This window comes from Protomyctophum parallelum (assembly GCF_964188405.1).
Source record: "Protomyctophum parallelum genome assembly, chromosome: 1".
Lineage (NCBI taxonomy): Eukaryota > Metazoa > Chordata > Actinopteri > Myctophiformes > Myctophidae > Protomyctophum > Protomyctophum parallelum.
Window position 1 is genome coordinate 105,292,900 of NC_139697.1, and position 20,000 is coordinate 105,312,899.

Below are 20,000 nucleotides of genomic sequence, written 5' to 3' on the forward strand. Positions count from 1 at the left end.
CACATTAAGAGTGTTAATTGCGTTTCTCGGCATTGATCGAATACAACGGAGAATTCAACTCGCGTTTGCGGTGACTTTTTTTTTCTTCTCTTTATTCTGTTTATTCTGTTTTTTTTAATGTTTTGTTGTGGCTTTCGCCTTTATTTTATATTCTTTATGGAGGGATAGACAGTATAGGCTGACAGGAAATGGGGAGAGAGATGGGGGGTCACTCCCCCATCTCTCTCCCCATTTCCTGTCGGGATCGGGAGTCGAACCCGCGGCACACTGCCAGACTGGATTACCAGCCAAGGTGCCTGGACCGCTGAGCCACGGCCCAGGCCTTTTCTCCAGGGTCCGCAGAGAGGTGTGCCGCGGTCCGGTTGTGGACCGCGGTCCGCCTGTTGAGGACCACTATGGTGTGCTATGACTATATACAATGCAATTATAGTGCTGTCTACATAACATGCTATAAGTCTGTGTCAAATGCTATCTAAGTCTACAGAAATGCTATCTAAGGGGGTGGGGTAAGTGCTATGGGCCATGATGGAGTCTGAAAAGGTGGGTTTTCAGACTACGGCGGAAGATTGGGAGTGAGGCTGCAGTTCTGACTGCGATGGGAAGTGCATTCAACAGTTTTGGAGCCAGAAGGGAGAAGAGTTTGGGACGTGTGGAGCGCTGTCCCGGCGTTTTTAGTGAGGGTACTTCCAGCTTCCCTGCGTTGGCTGATCTGAGTGCGCGGGACTGTTTGTAGGGTTCAATCATACTTGTAAGATATGGGGGAGCCATACCTTTGGTTGCTTTGAATGCCAGCATCAGAGTTTTGTATTCTGTGCGGGCAGCGACCGGGAGCCAGTGGAGGGAGCGGAGCAGGGGGGAGACATGTGAGAATTTTGGCTGGTTGAAGACCAAGCGAGCTGCGGCATTTTGGATCAGCTGGAGAGGCTTAAGTGCACATGCTGGTAGGCCAGTAAGGAGGGAGTTACAATAGTCAAGTTTTGATCAGAAATCACTGTTTACATCTGAACGTTAAATCTCGTCTAATGGTGGCTCATTTTGCAGAATAAATAATGGACCTTGATATGAAAATGGTTGAAAACCACTGTGTAATGTATAATGTAACAATATGTTATACATAATGTAACATAATGTTACATTGTAACCACATCACTGCCATAATAGAAGATCTGTGTTTAAAAAAAATGTCAGTCAAATGTTCTTTTTTAAACAGCAGATCTACAAGGTCACAACGCGCCACGATATAGCGATGCGAGCCCTGTTTTTGTGCGTGCGTGTGTGTGTGTGTGTGTGTGTGTGTGTGTGTGTGTGTTTGCTTGGGTATGTGTGTGTGTGTGTGTGTGTGTGTGTGTGTGTGTGTGTGTGTGTGTGTGTGTGTTTGCTTGGGTATGTGTGTGTGTGTGTGTGTGTGTGAGTTCCCACTCCACAGCAGCTGTCCAGTTGCTTCCAAACTTGGACAGGAAGGAAGAGACAGAGGCCAAACACTCCAAGGCCGGCTGCTTCATTTAGTACGTTGACTAAATGACTAATGACTAAATGTGTAACCCCCTCCGTGGGTAGATACGTCACAAGGCGTTCTTTTTGTTGTGCAGACATTTATTTGGCTGCTAAATGCCGTGAGAACTGAATAAAAACATGAAAGACAATATACATTCAGTACAATATTCTCACAGAGAACAATAATGATAAACAACACAGGTTACAATAAACAAACACAAAAGTAACAAATATACCTCATTGGCCGCGTCCACTTTGGGGGGAATAAACGGGGGAAATCTTGTCAGTATCAGTACAATTGGCTCTGTGGCAGCAGCAATGCACTTTAGCTGTTTGCACGCTGAAGCTCTCTCTCAGAATGAACTGTCTCTGCCCTGCTCTGCTAATTAACACTGATCCAAACCACCCTCTCTCAATCAGCAGATCAGGCTTCAACTGCTCAGAGGTTAACCCATTCTGACCTGAGATCAGATTCATACGAGGTTTTCCACTGGACACACACTGGTCTGATGAACCCATTCTGACCCGAGATCAGATTCTAAAAATGTCAGTCGTTCTTCGATTTTTCAAAAATGGCAGACCTACAAGCTCGTATCGCGCCACTCGGTGGCGCGATATGAGCTTGTAGATCTGCTATTTTTCAATAGCTAAAGCATAACATGATGCTAACACCAAAATGGGTGCCCGTTCAGAATGGGTTAAAGTGACTTTAGTCAATCAATCAACATAAATCTCACCTCAATATACATTGAAATAAAGTAGAAACACATAGAAACATGAAATTGACATTAAACAAAAAACATTATGAACTCTTAACTTATGTAGTTATTTATACATGAACTTTTAATTCTGAAGGCAGCTTTAAATCTTGATGACAGCTACAACATGACCAAATGTCTAAATGACTAAATGGCTAAATGACTAAATGACTAAGTCCTTAGTCTAAATGACTAAATCCACTCATAACAATAATCTTTACTGTTCTGCATTCTCCTGTGTTAGTCAGACGCATAGTGATGTATATTTACCTTATGAAACAGGACACTGTGAATGATGATTGTACAGTAAAGTTACATTATGATGTATACTTACCTTATGAAACAGGACACTGTGCATGATGGTTGCCTCTAGTTTTGGTACAATTGTGAAGCGGTGATCACCACTGTGACAAATGAAGCTTATATGAAACAATAACTCATCAAGCTTATATGAATTATGAATCAATGACTCATGAAGCTTATATGAATCAATGACTCGTGAAGCTTATATGAATCAATGACTGGTGAAGCTTATATGAATCAATGACTGGTGAAGCTTATATGAATCAATGACTGGTGAAGCTTATATGAATCAATGACTCGTGAAGCTTATATGAATCAATGACTCGTGAAGCTTATATGAATCAATGACTGGTGAAGCTTATATGAATCAATGACTGGTGAAGCTTAGGGTCTATGAGTGAAGGTTATGAGTCAAAGAGGTGATGTGAGACTCCAGACTAGCCGACACCGTCTCAGGACTCCTGAATCTCTGTCCTCGACCCTCCTGCCTGGAGGCGCCTCTTTCCCTTCCTGGCTGTAGTCCTGTGGGTGGGGTGGAACCGGGTCTGGGTCTGGACCCCCACGGTACCAGCCTGCTGCCTGGCTGTAGTCCTGTGGGTGGGTCTGGGCCCCCACGGTGCGGAGGCAGACCTGACGTCTGTGCCTCCACTGTCTCCCTGCTTGTTCTCCATGCCTCCACTGTCTGTAGAAAAGGCTCTCAGTGGAAAAGTACTGATTAGGGGAATTCCATTCACCTGCTAAATCCTCTACACCTGTATCTTGATTAGAGCAGTCTCCAAACTCCCCACTCAGTCACAGACAGCCACAGACAGTCACAGACAGTCACAGACAGCCACAGACAGCCACAGACAGCCACAGACAGCCACAGACAGCCACAGACAGTCACAGACAGTCACAGACAGCCACAGACAGCCACAGACAGCCACAGACAGCCACAGACAGTCACAGACAGCCACAGACAGTCACAGACAGCCACAGACAGTCACAGACAGCCACAGACAGTCACAGACAGCCACAGACAGCCACTGACAGTCACAGACAGCCACAGACAGCCACTGACAGTCACAGACAGCCACAGACAGCCACAGACAGCCACAGACAGTCACAGACAGCCACAGACAGCCACAGACAGCCACAGACAGCCACAGACAGTCACAGACAGTCACAGACAGTCACAGACAGTCACAGACAGTCACAGACAGCCACAGACAGCCACAGACAGCCACAGACAGTCACAGACAGTCACAGACAGTCACAGACAGCCACAGACAGTCACAGACAGCCACAGACAGTCACAGACAGTCACAGACAGTCATTCCACACAGAGCCACATCTCCACCAGGACTTTCTTCCTTTTCTACTGTCCAATAGTTCTACAGTCCTGTACACACTAAACCCAAGCGTTTAGGTTATAAACTGTTTTAAACACATATCTGTAACACTTTGTGTTTGTGTGTGTGTGCGTAGATGCATGTTAGATGTTTACAGACAGATGAATTCATACTTTAGTTGTATTAGGAGGAACGTTTGTGAGCCACATGTTAACTCCTAGCCTCCATTAACCAATGCTGTGTGCGTTTAATGGTCAGTTGGTAATTGTTTAATCCAAACTGTGATTTTATGATGATTGTATATTGATGTTGAATGCTATTCCTGTCTCTACTTGTATACTGTGATTGATATTATTATTATTATTATCTTCTGTTTTAGAGAAGTAGCCGGTATGAAGATGGAGTGAGTGTGTGATTGGCTGAGTGAATCATGTGGATGAGAGCGTGATGACGCTGAGGCGGCCCAATTAAACGCTCATCGTACTCCAGTCTCTACACTGACGTTGAACACAGTGACGGTGTTTGGGACTGATTGTGGATGTTTGTAACAAATGGTTTGTGATAAAGATGTATAGGAAAAAAGCAATAAAGATTTAATGAACGTTTAAACAAACTACAAGACATTGTCATTACAGATGATTCATTACAGCAACATGATTTACATTTAAATCACAGAACAGACGCATGTCTTTTTTTTAATGATTCACAAAAGATAACGACTAAGGCACTCTTGTGGAAAAAATAAGTCTTTATTGTTAAGGAAAATGTATAATATAATGTAAATAATAATAATGAAAACCCATCTAGTCGTTAATTGGGCCACATATAGCCTGAGTCACCCTAATGAATGAAATGTGTTTTATCTAGTTGTATCTGTCAGTCGCATAAGTGTTACTATTAGGAAGATAGATGTATCATTGACCTTTAGCTAAGCCCCTCCCCAAACTGCTATGGTCCAATCACAGCTAAGCATAACATGGGTTAGACAAACCTCTCCACCAATAGTTTTCCTACATGATAAAACATTGTTTAAAAGTTTTTCCAGTGCACATGGCAGGCCTCGTTGGTGGATTTGGAGGAGATTTTGAAGGTCTGCCAATCGTGGCACCAGGTGGTCACCAGTTTAGGCTCTGAGTGCCAATTCTCCCATTATAAAGAAAGACATAATTTGTAATTCTATTATGCATGTAATGTGCATGATGTCATCACCTGTACACCAGATTAGAGGAATTTTCTTAAGAATATATATAAAAATAAATAAAAAATCGAATTTGAAATTTGAATTCTCAAGGGGAGACGTCTTGACGCCTGTGGCATCCATTACTTAATATGCAATTAGACGTGTTGCTGTTTATGGATACTAACCCGTTTTAAGACAGTTACAGATCCATACGGTTCACTTGTTCCTCCTCAACATCAATCAATCAATCAATCAATACAGTTCAGGGGACCAGACAGTGGCCGCCCTGAAACTGCAGGGTGCTCGGGGTTCAAACCCCCGGGCCGGATCATACCAAAGACCCAGTGCCTCCCTGCTTGGCACTCAGCATCAATGGTTGGATTGGGGGGTCAGTCCCTGCTTGGCACTCAGCATCAATGGTTGGATTGGGGGGTCAGTCCCTGCTTGGCACTCAGCATCAATGGTTGGATTGGGGGGTCAGTCCCTGCTTGGCACTCAGCATCAATGGTTGGATTGGGGGGTCAGTCCCTGCTTGGCACTCAGCATCAATGGATGGATTGGGGGGTCAGTCCCTGCTTGGCACTCAGCATCAAGGGTTGGATTGGGGGGGTCAAATCAACTAATCAAATGATTCCCGAGCGCGGCACGGCTGCAGCTCAGCGCTCCTTGGCTGCAGCTCAGCGCTCCTTGGCTGCAGCTCAGCGCTCCTTGGCTGCAGCTCAGCGCTCCTTGGCTCAACCGCTCCAAGAGAGATGGGTCAAATGCGGAGAACAAATGTCACTGCGGTAACGTGTGTGACGAATCGTCCGACTTTGACATGGCACCGCAGAGTTGTGGGTGGAGCTTTGGGTGGAGTTCTCTCTGTCTCTCTGTCTCTCTGTCTCTCTCTCTGTCTCTCTGTCTCTCTGTCTCTCTCTCATGTAAGACACACATCGTCTCATCATATAAATAAATATACGTTTGCGATACAAACACGATGTCATCGGCGTACATACATAATACATTCACAACAACGTCACTCTGTCCGTTCTGCCTCGGTGTGGAGGAGATCCTGGCCTGGGCTTTCCTCCTCCTGCTTTGTCTCCACAGCAGGAGGGCTGAGGACACCCGCTTCCAATGGTATATCCACCCATTATTACCAGTAGGTTATACTTATCAAGCCGATCAAATCGACCTACTGCATGTACTCTGGGAGCCCACTGGCCGCCATTGGCATTGATAAAACGAAAACGACGATTAAGGTGTGGGACCGCGCCGAGGGTTAGGGTTAGGTCATTAGGACCGCACCGCTACGAGCTCGCAGTTATGTTTAGGGTTTGGTTTTGTTAGGGTTTGAGGAGGCTTGTCTTTTCTCAGTAGGCTCCCAAGCATGTGCAGTAGATCGATAAGATCGGCTTGATAAGTAAGAGGAGATGGTGGCCTGGGCTTTCCTCCTCCTGACTCGGTGTCTCCAGAGGGGCAGAGCTAAGAGGAGATGGTGGCCTGGGCTTTCCTCCTCCTGGTCCTGAGTCTCCAGAGCAGCAGAGCTAAGGACAGCAGCACCAGGAAGCCCAGCGCTCCGCCGATCAGTCCCGCTCTGAGCCAGGAGGAGGCGCCGCTCCCGTCGGGACGGTACATCGTGCACGACTCGGCGACCTCGGCGCTCCGCCCCTTGTCGTTGAGCGCCACCACGCAGACCCGCGCCGCCCGCTCCACGTCGCCCAGAGCGCCGCTCCGACGCTCTTCACCGAACTCCGCGCGGTCCTTCCCGCCGACCGTCACCACGTAGGAGTTGACGGAGGAGTACGGCGCGCACCACCGCACCGTGGCCTCGGCTCCGCCCCCCTGGGCGGAGGAGGAGGAGGAGGAGGAGGAGGAGGAGGACAGGGCCTTCAGGACGGGGGGCTCCGGGGGGTCGCTGTGGGACGAGACGCCGGGACAGAAGCAGCCGCTGGCAGCCGCCAGCTGCGCGCACGGCGTCTGCTCCTCGCGGCACACGTCGTAGTCGCAGAGTCGGGCCGCTCCGCCGCCGCCCGGCAGGACGGGCCGGGGCGTGGGGGGGGTGGCGGCGGCCAGCGGCTCCTCGGAGAAGTTGTCGTAATCCTCCGTGGCGTAGAGGAATCCTCGCGGCCGCAGAGCCGGCGCGGGAATGCCGCTCCCCGATGGCGCCGGGCCGCTCCCCGATGGCGCCGGGCCGCTCCCCGATGGCGCCGGGCCGCTCCCCGATGGCGCCGGGCCGCTCCCCGATGGCACGGCTGAACACGAGACGCCTCTGAGGAGGCCCAGCGTTAGGATCACCACCAGACTGCTGGCAGACATCATGCTGTCACCTGCAGATCAAAGACACACACACACACACACACACACACGTTCCTTTAGATTAGGGTGCATTCAAATGGAACTCATCGTCTATACTAATTCCAGTTGTTCTCAACCTGTGGTCCTTGAGGGGGTTCCAGCTTAGTGTATATGTGACCAGTGCCAACAAAACATGCCTCATGTCGCCTTTTCCATTTTTCAGATTTTTACAGATTATTAAAGTACAGAATGTAAGCTTTCATATGATGTATCATTCAATGAAATTGGACAATAATTGAAGGAGATATAACCATTTTAAAATGACTGGGGCCTTTCACCCAAAGCTGAGAAAAGCCCTTTTCAATATTCACAACATTTTATCACCTTAGAGCTGGACAGAAGTGGGTGTGACAATGGGAGGGACAAGAGACAATAGGACGTTTTAGCTGTCAACAGTGCAACACTAGAAACACTGACATGTTTAAGCCAGTAGAACAAACAATGCAATTTGTAAGGTGCCCCAATAAACCCTTTTGAAAGTACTAAGTATTAAATACTAAGTATAAGTATTCAAGTATTAAATATTAAGTTAAGTGTTCAATGTAACTTATACACTACCTGGTTGTAAATAGCTGCAGTACACCATTTTATGCAGGTCTACTTTAAGCAATCAAAGTCAGACAATTGACCCAGTATTTTAAATAAAATCGACGCATCAGGCTATGATGTTGTGCGCTTGTAGATTTGCTATTTTAATAAACAGATCTGTCCACATGCAGTCACAATGCCTGGTTTCATTTATAGTAATTCCTGTGCATTCGATGGGTGGATTCATACTACATCGGGTGTCTATTTAGTGTGCAAGGCTTACATCCGGTCTAAAGCCCACCCACTGTATGCCCTGATTTATATACACAATACATACACGATCCGTATCCTCCCCTCACCGGATGTTGAATTAACAGTACTAACGGCCGTATTTGAAAAGACGTAGCTCTTTGCTGGGTGCGCGAGGAAATTTTTTTTCCGACATTTCCTTTTCAATTGATACCGTTTCTTAGAGACGGCCTACACAAACGTTCTATATACCAAATGAAAGCCTGCATTTCATAGTTTACATAGTATATAACCTTTTTTTAAATGAGCAAGAAATGAGCGAGTTGTGATTAAAAGAAAAGACGTGTGATCTCTTTGCTCTTTAACACACGACACAAACGGCTAACTAGGCTAGCTAGCTTCTAGCCTGTTGTTTGTTGGTGAAAGACTCCAAGCTGGGAAGTGTATTTCAGCGAGTAGCTATACGTGGTTTTGTTTATTTTCTGTAAAGTCTAACCCAAATGCCCAGAATACTTCTGTGTTTACAAACACAAGCACGCTAATGGGCGGTGATCAGAGCGTGAAACCTGAGGACAAAGAGATTACAGGACCAATCGTAACCAACATGCAAATCTCGGAACTGCGCTCTTCTGCCTCCAGAAACTTGTTAAAAAACAAGCCCACTTTGACGTATAAATGTATACATTTCATTTGCCCAAATGAACAATCTGTTTGAATGAAAACCTTCTTCAACATTCAAACTGTATTAATATGAAAAAAAAAAGAAAATCACATAAAAAAAAAAAACGAGTTTATTTATTGATTTAAGGCATGTTCATTCTGGCGACATGAGGCATATTCTGCTGGCACTGGTCACATATATTTATAGAGAAGGCACCCAGAGGAAACCCTGAGGCCAAATGGACATAGTGGCCGAATTTGGTATTGCAGCTCGAGCCTCGCGCTGCTCCGTTGACTATCATTGAAGCACGTTCACGTGTTTGAGGCCATGAACACGTGAACGAATGTTTCATACGTGAACGCAGCACCAACGGCACAATGATAGTCAACGGCAGCGCGTTCATGTGTTTGGGGCCAATCCATCCCAGAATGCTCTCTGTTCCTACACAGTGAAATCGCCTCATGCGCTTTTGAGCAACTTAATGCAAGTGGATGGAAGGAGAACTCGCGTGTCTTCTCTATTCATATATGGTGGTCCCTGAGGGGGTTCCAGGTGGTCCCACCCCAGCTAAATGATGGAGGGTTAGGTAACCAATTGGAGACCCTTAGTTATAGACCGATTCCGTAGCGGGTCTCATGGTCGCAGCCTACGTATTTCCTATAGGCGGAGACGACATATCGGCGGTTTCCCCGCACCTCTTCTACTACAGTGAATGGAAAAGTGACTGATGTTAGTCTGCTTCAAACGTTACTCTTTTACCTGCTTTTTACTAACACTAACATTACAAAGATGCTCCAGAACATCGAGATGAACCTGTGTAGTTTATGGCTGCTCCAACAGTAGAGATGAACCTGTGTAGTTTATGGCTGCTCCAACAGTAGAGATGAACCTGTGTAGTTTATGGCTGCTCCAACAGTAGAGATGAACCTGTGTAGTTTATGGCTGCTCCAACAGTAGAGATGAACCTGTGTAGTTTATGGCTGCTCCAACAGTAGAGATGAACCTGTGTAGTTTATGGCTGCTCCAACAGTAGAGATGAACCTGTGTAGTTTATGGCTGCTCCAACAGTAGAGATGAACCTGTGTAGTTTATGGCTGCTCCAACAGTAGAGATGAACCTGTGTAGTTTATGGCTGCTCCAACAGTAGAGATGAACCTGTGTAGTTTATGGCTGCTCCAACAGTAGAGATGAACCTGTGTAGTTTATGGCTGCTCCAACAGTAGAGATGAACCTGTGTAGTTTATGGCTGCTCCAACAGTAGTGGCAACATAAAAAAAACAAAAAACGGAATGTCAAAATATCCACCGCGGTGGCTGAGACCAGAGCCATAGAGTAATGGTTGAGACGAAGGAGTGAAAGGACCTGAAAGATGCATAACGTCAGTCTTACCCCATACCCAATCTTTCTGTTTTAGGAACACTATTAGGCTGCTGTACTTTATACCTCATACTTTAATGCTTAGTATGAGGTATAAAGTACAAGAAAACGCTTCCAAACTCCTGCACTTAGAAAACGAATCACCTGCACAGAATGTCTTGACAAAGTAGCTCATAACATGTCTATTGTGGACTTTTCTGAAACAAACGCTTTGCAGTTTTGAAAGAGGATAATTCAAGCTTTCCCTACAGCTGCAATGTTGGTGAGTTTAAAGTTGTTTAAGACAAGCAGATCGCAAATGCAATTTAGATGAATGGGGGAGTCATATTATGGATGGTATTGCAACTGTAGATTCATCCCATTATAAATCAATCTAGTGTTGCAAATTGTCATGTGTCTTACTAACATCATATCCAGGGTGGTACTGTCTCACACTAGTATCACATCGTATCCAGGGTGGGTACTGTCTCACACTAGTATCACATCGTATCCAGGGTGGGTACTGTCTCACACTAGTATCATATCATATCCAGGGTGGTACTGTCTCACACTAGTATCACATCGTATCCAGGGTGGGTACTGTCTCACACTAGTATCACATCATATCCAGGGTGGTTACTGTCTCACACTAGTATCACATCATATCCAGGGTGGTACTGTCTCACACTAGTATAACATCATATCCAGGGTGGTACTGTCTCACACTAGTATCACATCGTATCCAGGGTGGTTACTGTCTCACACTAGTATCACATCATATCCAGGGTGGTACTGTCTCACACTAGTATAACATCATATCCAGGGTGGTACTGTCTCACACTAGTATAACATCATATCCAGGGTGGGTACTCGAAGCTGCCTCACGAGTCACGCTGAGGAAATGGATGTCTCACAGAAAGGAAACAGCTGTCTCACGCTACGGAAACCAGAGCTATAGGGCCCCTCCCTAGCTGACCTCTGAGAATACATGTTCAGGTTGGGATACCAATTCCATCCAATTAGGAGAGAGCAGTCGCAAGTGACGACACAAAAAAAAAGAAAAACTAAGATGGCAAAAGTGCTACTGCAACAGGTAGAATGTATATGATTGGCTCAACATTAGAGACCCACCTAAACAATGTCACCTGATTGGATGAAATTAGTGACCCACCTAAACAATGTCGTCCTGATTGGATGAAATTAGTGACCCACCTAAACAATGTCGTCCTGATTGGATGAAATTAGTGACCCACCTAAACAATGTCGTCCTGATTGGATGAAATTAGTGACCCACCTAAACAATGTCGTCCTGATTGGATGAAATTAGTGACCCACCTAAACAATGTCGTCCTGATTGGATGAAATTAGTGACCCACCTAAACACTGTCGTCCTGATTGGATGAAATTACTGACCCACCTAAACACTGTCGTCCTGATTGGATGAAATTACTGACCCACCTAAACACTGTCGTCCTGATTGGATGAAATTAGTGACCCACCTAAACACTGTCGTCCTGATTGGGTGAAATTAGTGACCCACCTAAACAATGTCGTCCTGATTGGATGAAATTACTGACCCACCTAAACAACGTCATCCTGATTGGATGAAATTAGTGACCCACCTAAACACTGTCATCCTGATTGGATGAAATGAGTGACCCCCCTAAACAATGTCATCCTGATTGGGTGAGTCTCCTGTCACTCAACAAACACGCAGCTCATTATTTATAATGAGAAAACAACAACAAAACAAAACACTTACAGTCCTTATACGTGTCTTAGGCCTCGTTCACACGTACCAAACACCAAAACAAGCTAATGTTTGGTCGTTTTTTTAGACCACCACAATGCTTTTCCAATGGGAGTCACATGGTTTGACCAAACATTTTTGTTTGATGAGGGGGGAGGGGCAGAACACCGCACCAGCAATCAGCAATCAAACACAAATGTTTGATCAAACTCCCATGTGACTCCCATTGGAAAAGCATTGTGGTGAGCCAAAGAAACATTTGCTTGATTGGTGTTTGGTATGTGTGAATGAGGCCTCTAAGGGCTGTATTCTGCGTGTCTTAAGGACCAGGTCTTATTCCCTAACTTAAGTACCAGGTCTTATTCCCTAACTTGAGTAAACTAAAGACCTGGAGGCGTGATCAATGCTCTTTGGCCACTCAGAATAGCCAAATGGCATTGATCACGCCTCCAGGTCTTTAGTTTACTCAAGTTAGGGAATAAGACCTGGTACTTAAGACACGCCTAAGTGTCTAAGAAATATTAGCGTTTCAGAGCTGTGGAGTGACTCAGCGTTTCAGACCATGAAGGTCTGAATGAGTTACTGAAGCCGTCAGCAGCTCAGACTCCTACAGAATGAAGGTCTGAATGAGTTAATGAAAGCCGTCAGCAGCTCAGACTCCTACAGAATGAAGGTCTGAATGAGTTAATGAAAGCCGTCAGCAGCTCAGACTCCTGCAGAATGAAGGTCTGAATGAGTTACTGAAGCCGTCAGCAGCTCAGACTCCTACAGAATGAAGGTCTGAATGAGTTAATGAAGCCGTCAGCAGCTCAGACTCCTACAGAATGAAGGTCTGAATGAGTTAATGAAGCCGTCAGCAGCTCAGACTCCTACAGAATGAAGGTCTGAATGAGTTAATGAAGCCGTCAGCAGCTCAGACTCCTACAGAATGAAGGTCTGAATGAGTTAATGAAGCCGTCAGCAGCTCAGACTCCTACAGAATGAAGGTCTGAATGAGTTAATGAAGCCGTCAGCAGCTCAGACTCCTACAGAATGAAGGTCTGAATGAGTTAATGAAAGCCGTCAGCAGCTCAGACTCCTACAGAATGAAGGTCTGAATGAGTTAATGAAAGCCGTCAGCAGCTCAGACTCCTGCAGAATGAAGGTCTGAATGAGTTAATGAAAGCCGTCAGCAGCTCAGACTCCTACAGAATGAAGGTCTGAATGAGTTAATGAAAGCCGTCAGCAGCTCAGACTCCTGCAGAATGAAGCCGGTGGTTTTTGTGCTTTTGTCTCTAAATGTTCTGATGAATGTGGAAAGTTCCAAATCGGGGCTGAAGCGTGACGCAGATCGTAAAGGGCTTCGTCCCGGCAGCCAGCCAGCCAGCCAGCCAGCCAGCCAGCCAGCCAGCCAGCCAGCTGCCTGGCCTGCTTGTTGAATCCAGTGTGCCTAGTTTCCCCCCCCCCCTTTTCCCCTGACTTTTTACTTTCTTTATATGACGATTTCTTGTTTAGTTTTTTTCCATAGAAGTGTATATCTGTGTACGTCTCTAAATGTCCTGATGAATTGAACCTGGTGGACCGTGTTGTAAACCAGTGTAATGCTTTGTCAGCCGTCCACAATAACACAATAACACACTGTAAATCCCTGGTTTAAACCTAAACACCATGTGTGTAATAATAAAATGCCAAGTGTTTATTAATGGTCACAAAATACAGTAGAACACGAGTTCACTCAAACACCTCACGAGAACACCTAGTGTTCAAATTCTAAACACCTATAATATGACTGACTTTGATTGTAAAAACTAAACACGTTTATGTGTTTAAAAAGTGTTACAGGCGATTCTGTTTATAATCTAAACACTGTGACACGTTTAAAAAGTGTTACAAATATGTGTTTAAAACAGTTTATAACCTAAACGCTTGGGTTTAGTGTACACAGTTCTGCCCGACAGCAACGACATATTTCTGACTATTTCTGCTACTGTATACTATTTATTGACATTGTTTTTTAAATGCTACATGTCTTCATTCTTAACCCATTCTGACCTGAGATCAGATTCATACGAGGTTTCCACTGGACACACACTGGTCTGATTAACCCATTCTGACCTGAGATCAGATTCATACGAGGTTTCCACTGGACACACACTGGTCTGATTAAATGCTACATGTCTTCATTCTTAACGGTTTTATATTTTATATTGCTGTTATGTAGACATTATAGCATCCCATATAGTGTATACGCGTAGTTTAATTACAATATAGATATTACACTGTTGGACGGATTAAGCTTACATTATGATCCTAGATGACTGTTTCTATGTATGTGATGTATTTATACCATCTGTTGTTCTGGCTTACTGTAAGTCACTCTGGAATAAGAGCGACTGTATTGCGACTGTACTGGATGTAAAGCGCCTGCTTTAATGCCTAAAATGTACATTGTGGAGTTGGAGAAGCGAAACCATTGAATTCTACCGGGCTCACATATAAACCCTCACAGGTACACGAATCAGACCTCGAGTGGCAGCGCAGCTGTTTTGACGTGTGAGTCAGTGTGGTTTTTGGCAGCAAATTTCTATTTTAGTTTTAGTCATTAGTCTCTTGAATAGTTTTCACTTAGTTTTAGTCACATTTTAGTCACCTGGAATGTTCTAGTGTTTAGTCTAGTTTTAGTCGACTAAATGTCATACGATTTTAGTCGACTAAATCTACAGTTGATTTAGTCGACTAAAATGTGTTTTGACAGGCCTTGATGTCGTTGTAATGACATATTTTACACTTTGGTCGCATGCTGAAAATAGCAGATATACAATCTCATTGTAGATTGTAGATCTGCTATTTTCAGCATGCAACCCAGCATAAAACTGGATCTCTTGTCCACTAGTCCCTTCCTAACATTTTAGTCTAGTTTTTATTTGTTGACGAAATTGTCAGTATATTTAGTCTTAGTTTTAGTCACCATAGATTCGTTTTTATTTAGTTTTAGTGAGTGAAAAAAGGTAGTCGAAGAACATTTTTCGTCTTAGTTTTAGTCGACGAAAACAACCCTGGTGTGTGTACTAATGATTTGGGTTCAATCGCAGGTTCCCTTTCCAGAAGGAACGCACACACACACACGCACGCACGCACACACGCACACGCACACACGCACACGCACACACACACACACGCACGCACGCACGCACGCACGCACGCACGCACGCACGCACGCACGCACGCACGCACGCACACACACACACACACACACACACACACACACACACACACACACACACACACACATACACAGCTGCCACAATACGGGCTGTGTGTGTGAATGGGTCCTGTGGGCCTCTGGCACGCACGCTGCATTCCACACTGGAATCTGGGTTATTGTGCAACGCAGGCTGGACTGAGCGCTCCATTACACCCCCAAGAACCAGAACACAGCCTGTCAGCAGTAGAAGATCTACAAGCTCACGATGCGTCATGTCGCCACGCATTGTTGTGAGCTTGTAGATCGGCTGTTTTCAAATGGTCGAAATGAATATATATATATATATATATATATATATATATACAATAGGGCTGAAATGGTTAATGTATGTTTGGTGATAATAATCAAAACATTAGTAACGGTTTGCGGAGCGGTCTTGATATCGGAAGGTCGCTATAGTTCGTATCCCCGGACCGGCACGTTAAAAGGACCACCGCTGAAGTGCCCTTTGAGCAAGGCATTGAACCTCTACCATGAAATGTTCTATGAGCAGGGCCTGGCTGTAAACAAGTTCTTGAGCTTAGTCCAGTTATACCCTGGGTAAACATGGTACCTTTCCTTTCCTTAGTCCAGTTACCCTGGGTAAACATGGTACCTTTCCTTTCCTTTCCTTAGTCCAGTTACCCTGGGTAAACATAGTACCTTTCCTTTCCTTAGTCCAGTTACCCTGGGTAAACATAGTACCTTTCCTTTCCTTAGTCCAGTTACCCTGCAGGTAAACATAGTACCTTTACTTTCCTTAGTCCAGTTACCCTGGGTAAACATAGTACCTTTCCTTTCCTTAGTCCAGTTACCCTGGGTAAACATAGTACCTTTCCTTTCCTTAGTCCAGTTACCCTGGGTAAACATAGTACCTTTCCTTTCCTTAGTCCAGTTACCCTGGGTAAACATAGTACATTTCCTTTCCTTAGTCCAGTTACCCTGGGTAAACATAGTACCTTTCCTTTCCTTAGTCCAGTTACCCTGGGTAAACATAGTACCTTTCCTTTCCTTAGTCCAGTTACCCTGGGTAAACATAGTACCTTTCCTTTCCTTAGTCCAGTTACCCTGGGTAAACATAGTACCTTTCCTTTCCTTAGTCCAGTTACCCTGGGTCAACATAGTACCTTTCCTTTCCTTAGTCCAGTTACCCTGCAGGTAAACATAGTACCTTTAGTCCAGTTACCCTGCAGGTAAACATAGTACCTTTCCTTTCCTTAGTCCAGTTACCCTGGGTAAACATAGTACCTTTCCTTTCCTTAGTCCAGTTACCCTGGGTAAACATAGTACCTTTCCTTTCCTTAGTCCAGTTACCCTGGGTAAACATAGTACCTTTCCTTTCCTTAGTCCAGTTACCCTGGGTAAACATAGTACCTTTCCTTTCCTTAGTCCAGTTACCCTGGGTAAACATAGTACCTTTCCTTTCCTTAGTCCAGTTACCCTGGGTAAACATAGTACCTTTCCTTTCCTTAGTCCAGTTACCCTGGGTAAACATAGTACCTTTCCTTTTTACCAGTACCAGTACCAGTACATTTACTTATGTTCTGTATTTCATGCTTAAGTCAAGAAAGGAAGTTGTTGTTACTATTCTTGCCTTTGTACTTGTTTACTAATACTGCAGTCTAATGTTTACTAATACTGCAGTCTAATGTTTACTAATACTGCAGTCTAGTGTTTACTAATACTGCAGTCTAATGTTTACTAATACTGCAGTCTAATGTTTACTAATACTGCAGTCTAATGTTTACTAATACTGCAGTCTAATGTTTACTAATACTGCAGTCTAATGTTTACTAATACTGCAGTCTAATGTATTGTTTACTAATACTGCAGTCTAATGTTTACTAATACTGCAGTCTAATGTATTGTTTACTAATACTGCAGTCCTTCTGACTTATTCTGTTATTCTCTGTATGTTCAGTATTTTGCCTTGTCTTCCTGTTCAGTTTGGTTTTCTGTTACTCTGTTGGTTTTGTGTATCTTATTTTGTAGTATGGTCCCTAGTGTTTCCTGTCTGCCTAGTTACTGTTCCCTACCTTGTCTCACACCTATACCTTGTGATGTGTCAGTGTTTTCACCTGTGTCCTCTTTGTCCTGTTAGCCTATCCTGTGTTTGATTGTATTTTGAGTTCACCTGTGTCTAGTTAGTCTTTGTCTATTTATAAACCCCAGTTTGTTCAGTTCCTTTTAATGTCAGATCGTCATTTCATGTCAGAGTGTATAATGTCTACTGTGTCCTTATTTTGCCGGCCCCATTTTATTGGAAGTTTAACCCATTCTGAACGGGCACCCATTTTGGTGTTGGCATCATGTTATGCTTTAGCTATTGAAAAACAGCAGACCTACAAGCTCATAGCGCGCCACCGAGTGGCGCGATACGAGCTTGAAGGTCTGCTATTTTTGAAAAATCGAAGACACTTTTAGAATCTGATCTCAGGTCAGAATGGGTTAATAATGAAACTGTCAGGATGTAATAGACATTTTTAGAATCTGATCTCAGGTCAGAATGGGTTAATAATGAAACTGTCAGGATGTAATAGACATTTTTAGAATCTGATCTCAGGTCAGAATGGGTTAATAATGAAACTATCAGGATGTAATAGACATTTTTAGAATCTGATCTCAGGTCAGAATGGGTTAATAATGAAACTGTCAGGATGTAATAGACATTTTTAGAATCTGATCTCAGGTCAGAATGGGTTAATAATGAAACTGTCAGGATGTAATAGACATTTTTTGAATCTGATCTCAGGTCAGAATGGGTTAAGTTATAGTTAAATAAACATCCTGAACTGTGAATCCTGCCTTGTGGTCGTACTGCTGAACGCACCCTGACAGTTATAGTTACGATGTTACTTTGGAGATTTATTTTATTATTATTACCAAACATACATTAACCATTTCAGCCCATTATATTATGCATTTCGACCATTTGAAAACAGCCAATCTACAAGCTCACAATGCGTCGCAATGTGACGCATCGTGAGCTTGTAGATGTGCTATTTTCAAAATGTTGTCTATTTTTTAAAACTTGAAAGGAAACATTCTGCACAGTGAGTGCATATACTTTTCTACACTTGATACTTTAAGTACATTTTGATACCAATACTTTTGTACTTTTAGTACATTTACAAGTACATTTTGAATTCAGGACTTTTACTTGTAACATGAGTATATATACTTCTATTATATCTACGTCTGACGAGTATAGTTCGACATTGCAACCAACAATATTTGGTTAGATTAGATTAGATTAGATTTATTGTCACTGCACATAGTATACAAATACTTTGACGACGAAATGAATAGAGCACCGAAGTCTGACGTCACTTTCAGTAGAGGGCGTCAGTCCCCAGGTTCATGTATTTGTTTAGTTGCATTGAAATCACCATAGGAGGAGTTTTAGATTGATTCATATAAGAACTGTGTTTGAAAAATAAACATGTCACCCCGGCCGCTTCACTCACATGGATATGAAGAATCAACTGACTGAGAGAAAACGCTAATGTTACTGCTGCTGAATTAGTTAGATTTTCGCTAGAAGCAGACTGTATCATATATGAGTGACTGACTGTTGCAAACGATACAGAGACACCTCCCTGACAATAACGCCGAGACAGCTTGTTTATTTTTAGACCACAACGCTTATAGTAGACGATATTAAGATCACCCCATGTTATTCTCCATAGAGAAATTACTTCCGTGAACCAGGGGAATCGTCGGGATGAGCGAGTTACGTCAGGACTTCGGTGCTCTATAGTGTCGTCCAACCAGAGTGCAATACAGTAATGCAATAATGGGAATAAATACACTTGTTGTTGAATGTACACAATGTACAGTATGTACAGTAATATATAATAAAGGAAATAAATAGAAAAATAGACAATGAAGTATAAATATAAATATACGGTTATAAGGTTCTGTTTCTGTTGTGTATAAACACGTATTATATATTTGGTTAAAATGGGTAGGGTTTAAAAAAAGGCAAGAGTTTGCTCTGGTGCACTGGCCTAAAAGTGGGTCCTTAAAAACTGCTAAAACGTCTGAAATGTATATATGTAGGTATGTATGAGTGTATGTATTTTAAAAGGGGAGGCTTTTTTGTAAAAATCCCTGCCCGCAATACCTTCATATATTTAAAGGTATATTCAGTGATTTCACTCAAAAAACCTTAGGTTTCGTTTTTGGCTGTGGGACCCAGCCTTTCGTCCAATCAGGATAGAGAGCCAAAGGTTTTTTGACCCCCAGGGGTTAACTGGGGACAGGGAGGAACTCCTTATATGGTCAGCACACTCTATAGTAGGGAGGATTATCACAACAAAACAAAAAAATAAGTGATATTTGAATTAAGTGAAATCACTGAATATACCTTTAAAATGAGTCCAAAATTGGGTTACCAGTGAAGGGCCAACTGCCTATTCACTGGGGACTATGCAAGGCAGAGGCGTCCACCCCCCTGAGTCCAAGTTTAAGCTAGACCGCATACCTAAAATTATATATATTATATATGTTGTACTTTGTGTCCATATCATATAATGTGGAATCAATGCTGTAAATGTTCTTGTCTGCATGCAGGGTTAGGGGTCAGGTTACCCCTAACCCCTAACCCTGTATATAGAGTCAGGGTTTAACCCTATAACCCTGTATACAGAGTTAGGGGTTAACCCTATAACCCTGTATACAGAGTTAGGGGTTAACCCTATAACCCTGTATACAGAGTTAGGGGTTAACCCTATAACCCTGTATACAGAGTTAGGGGTTAACCCTATAACCCTGTATATAGAGTCAGGGTTTAACCCTATAACCCTGTATACAGAGTTAGGGGTTAAC

The 20,000-nt window shown here is 43.7% G+C and overlaps 1 protein-coding gene across 1 annotated transcript in view; it reads right to left on the reverse strand.

Moving 5' to 3' along the window:
- Nucleotides 1-4,738: 4,738 nt before the first annotated feature.
- The window catches only part of LOC310872706 (LRRN4 C-terminal-like protein), an 18,675-nt gene continuing 3,413 nt past the window's right edge, over nucleotides 4,739-20,000 (reverse strand). The window contains exon 2 of the mRNA XM_083784749.1: nucleotides 4,739-7,375. Coding sequence (XP_083640875.1) covers nucleotides 6,531-7,367 — 837 coding nt within the window. The 5' untranslated portion in view covers nucleotides 7,368-7,375 and the 3' untranslated portion in view covers nucleotides 4,739-6,530. The remainder of the gene's footprint in view (nucleotides 7,376-20,000) is intronic.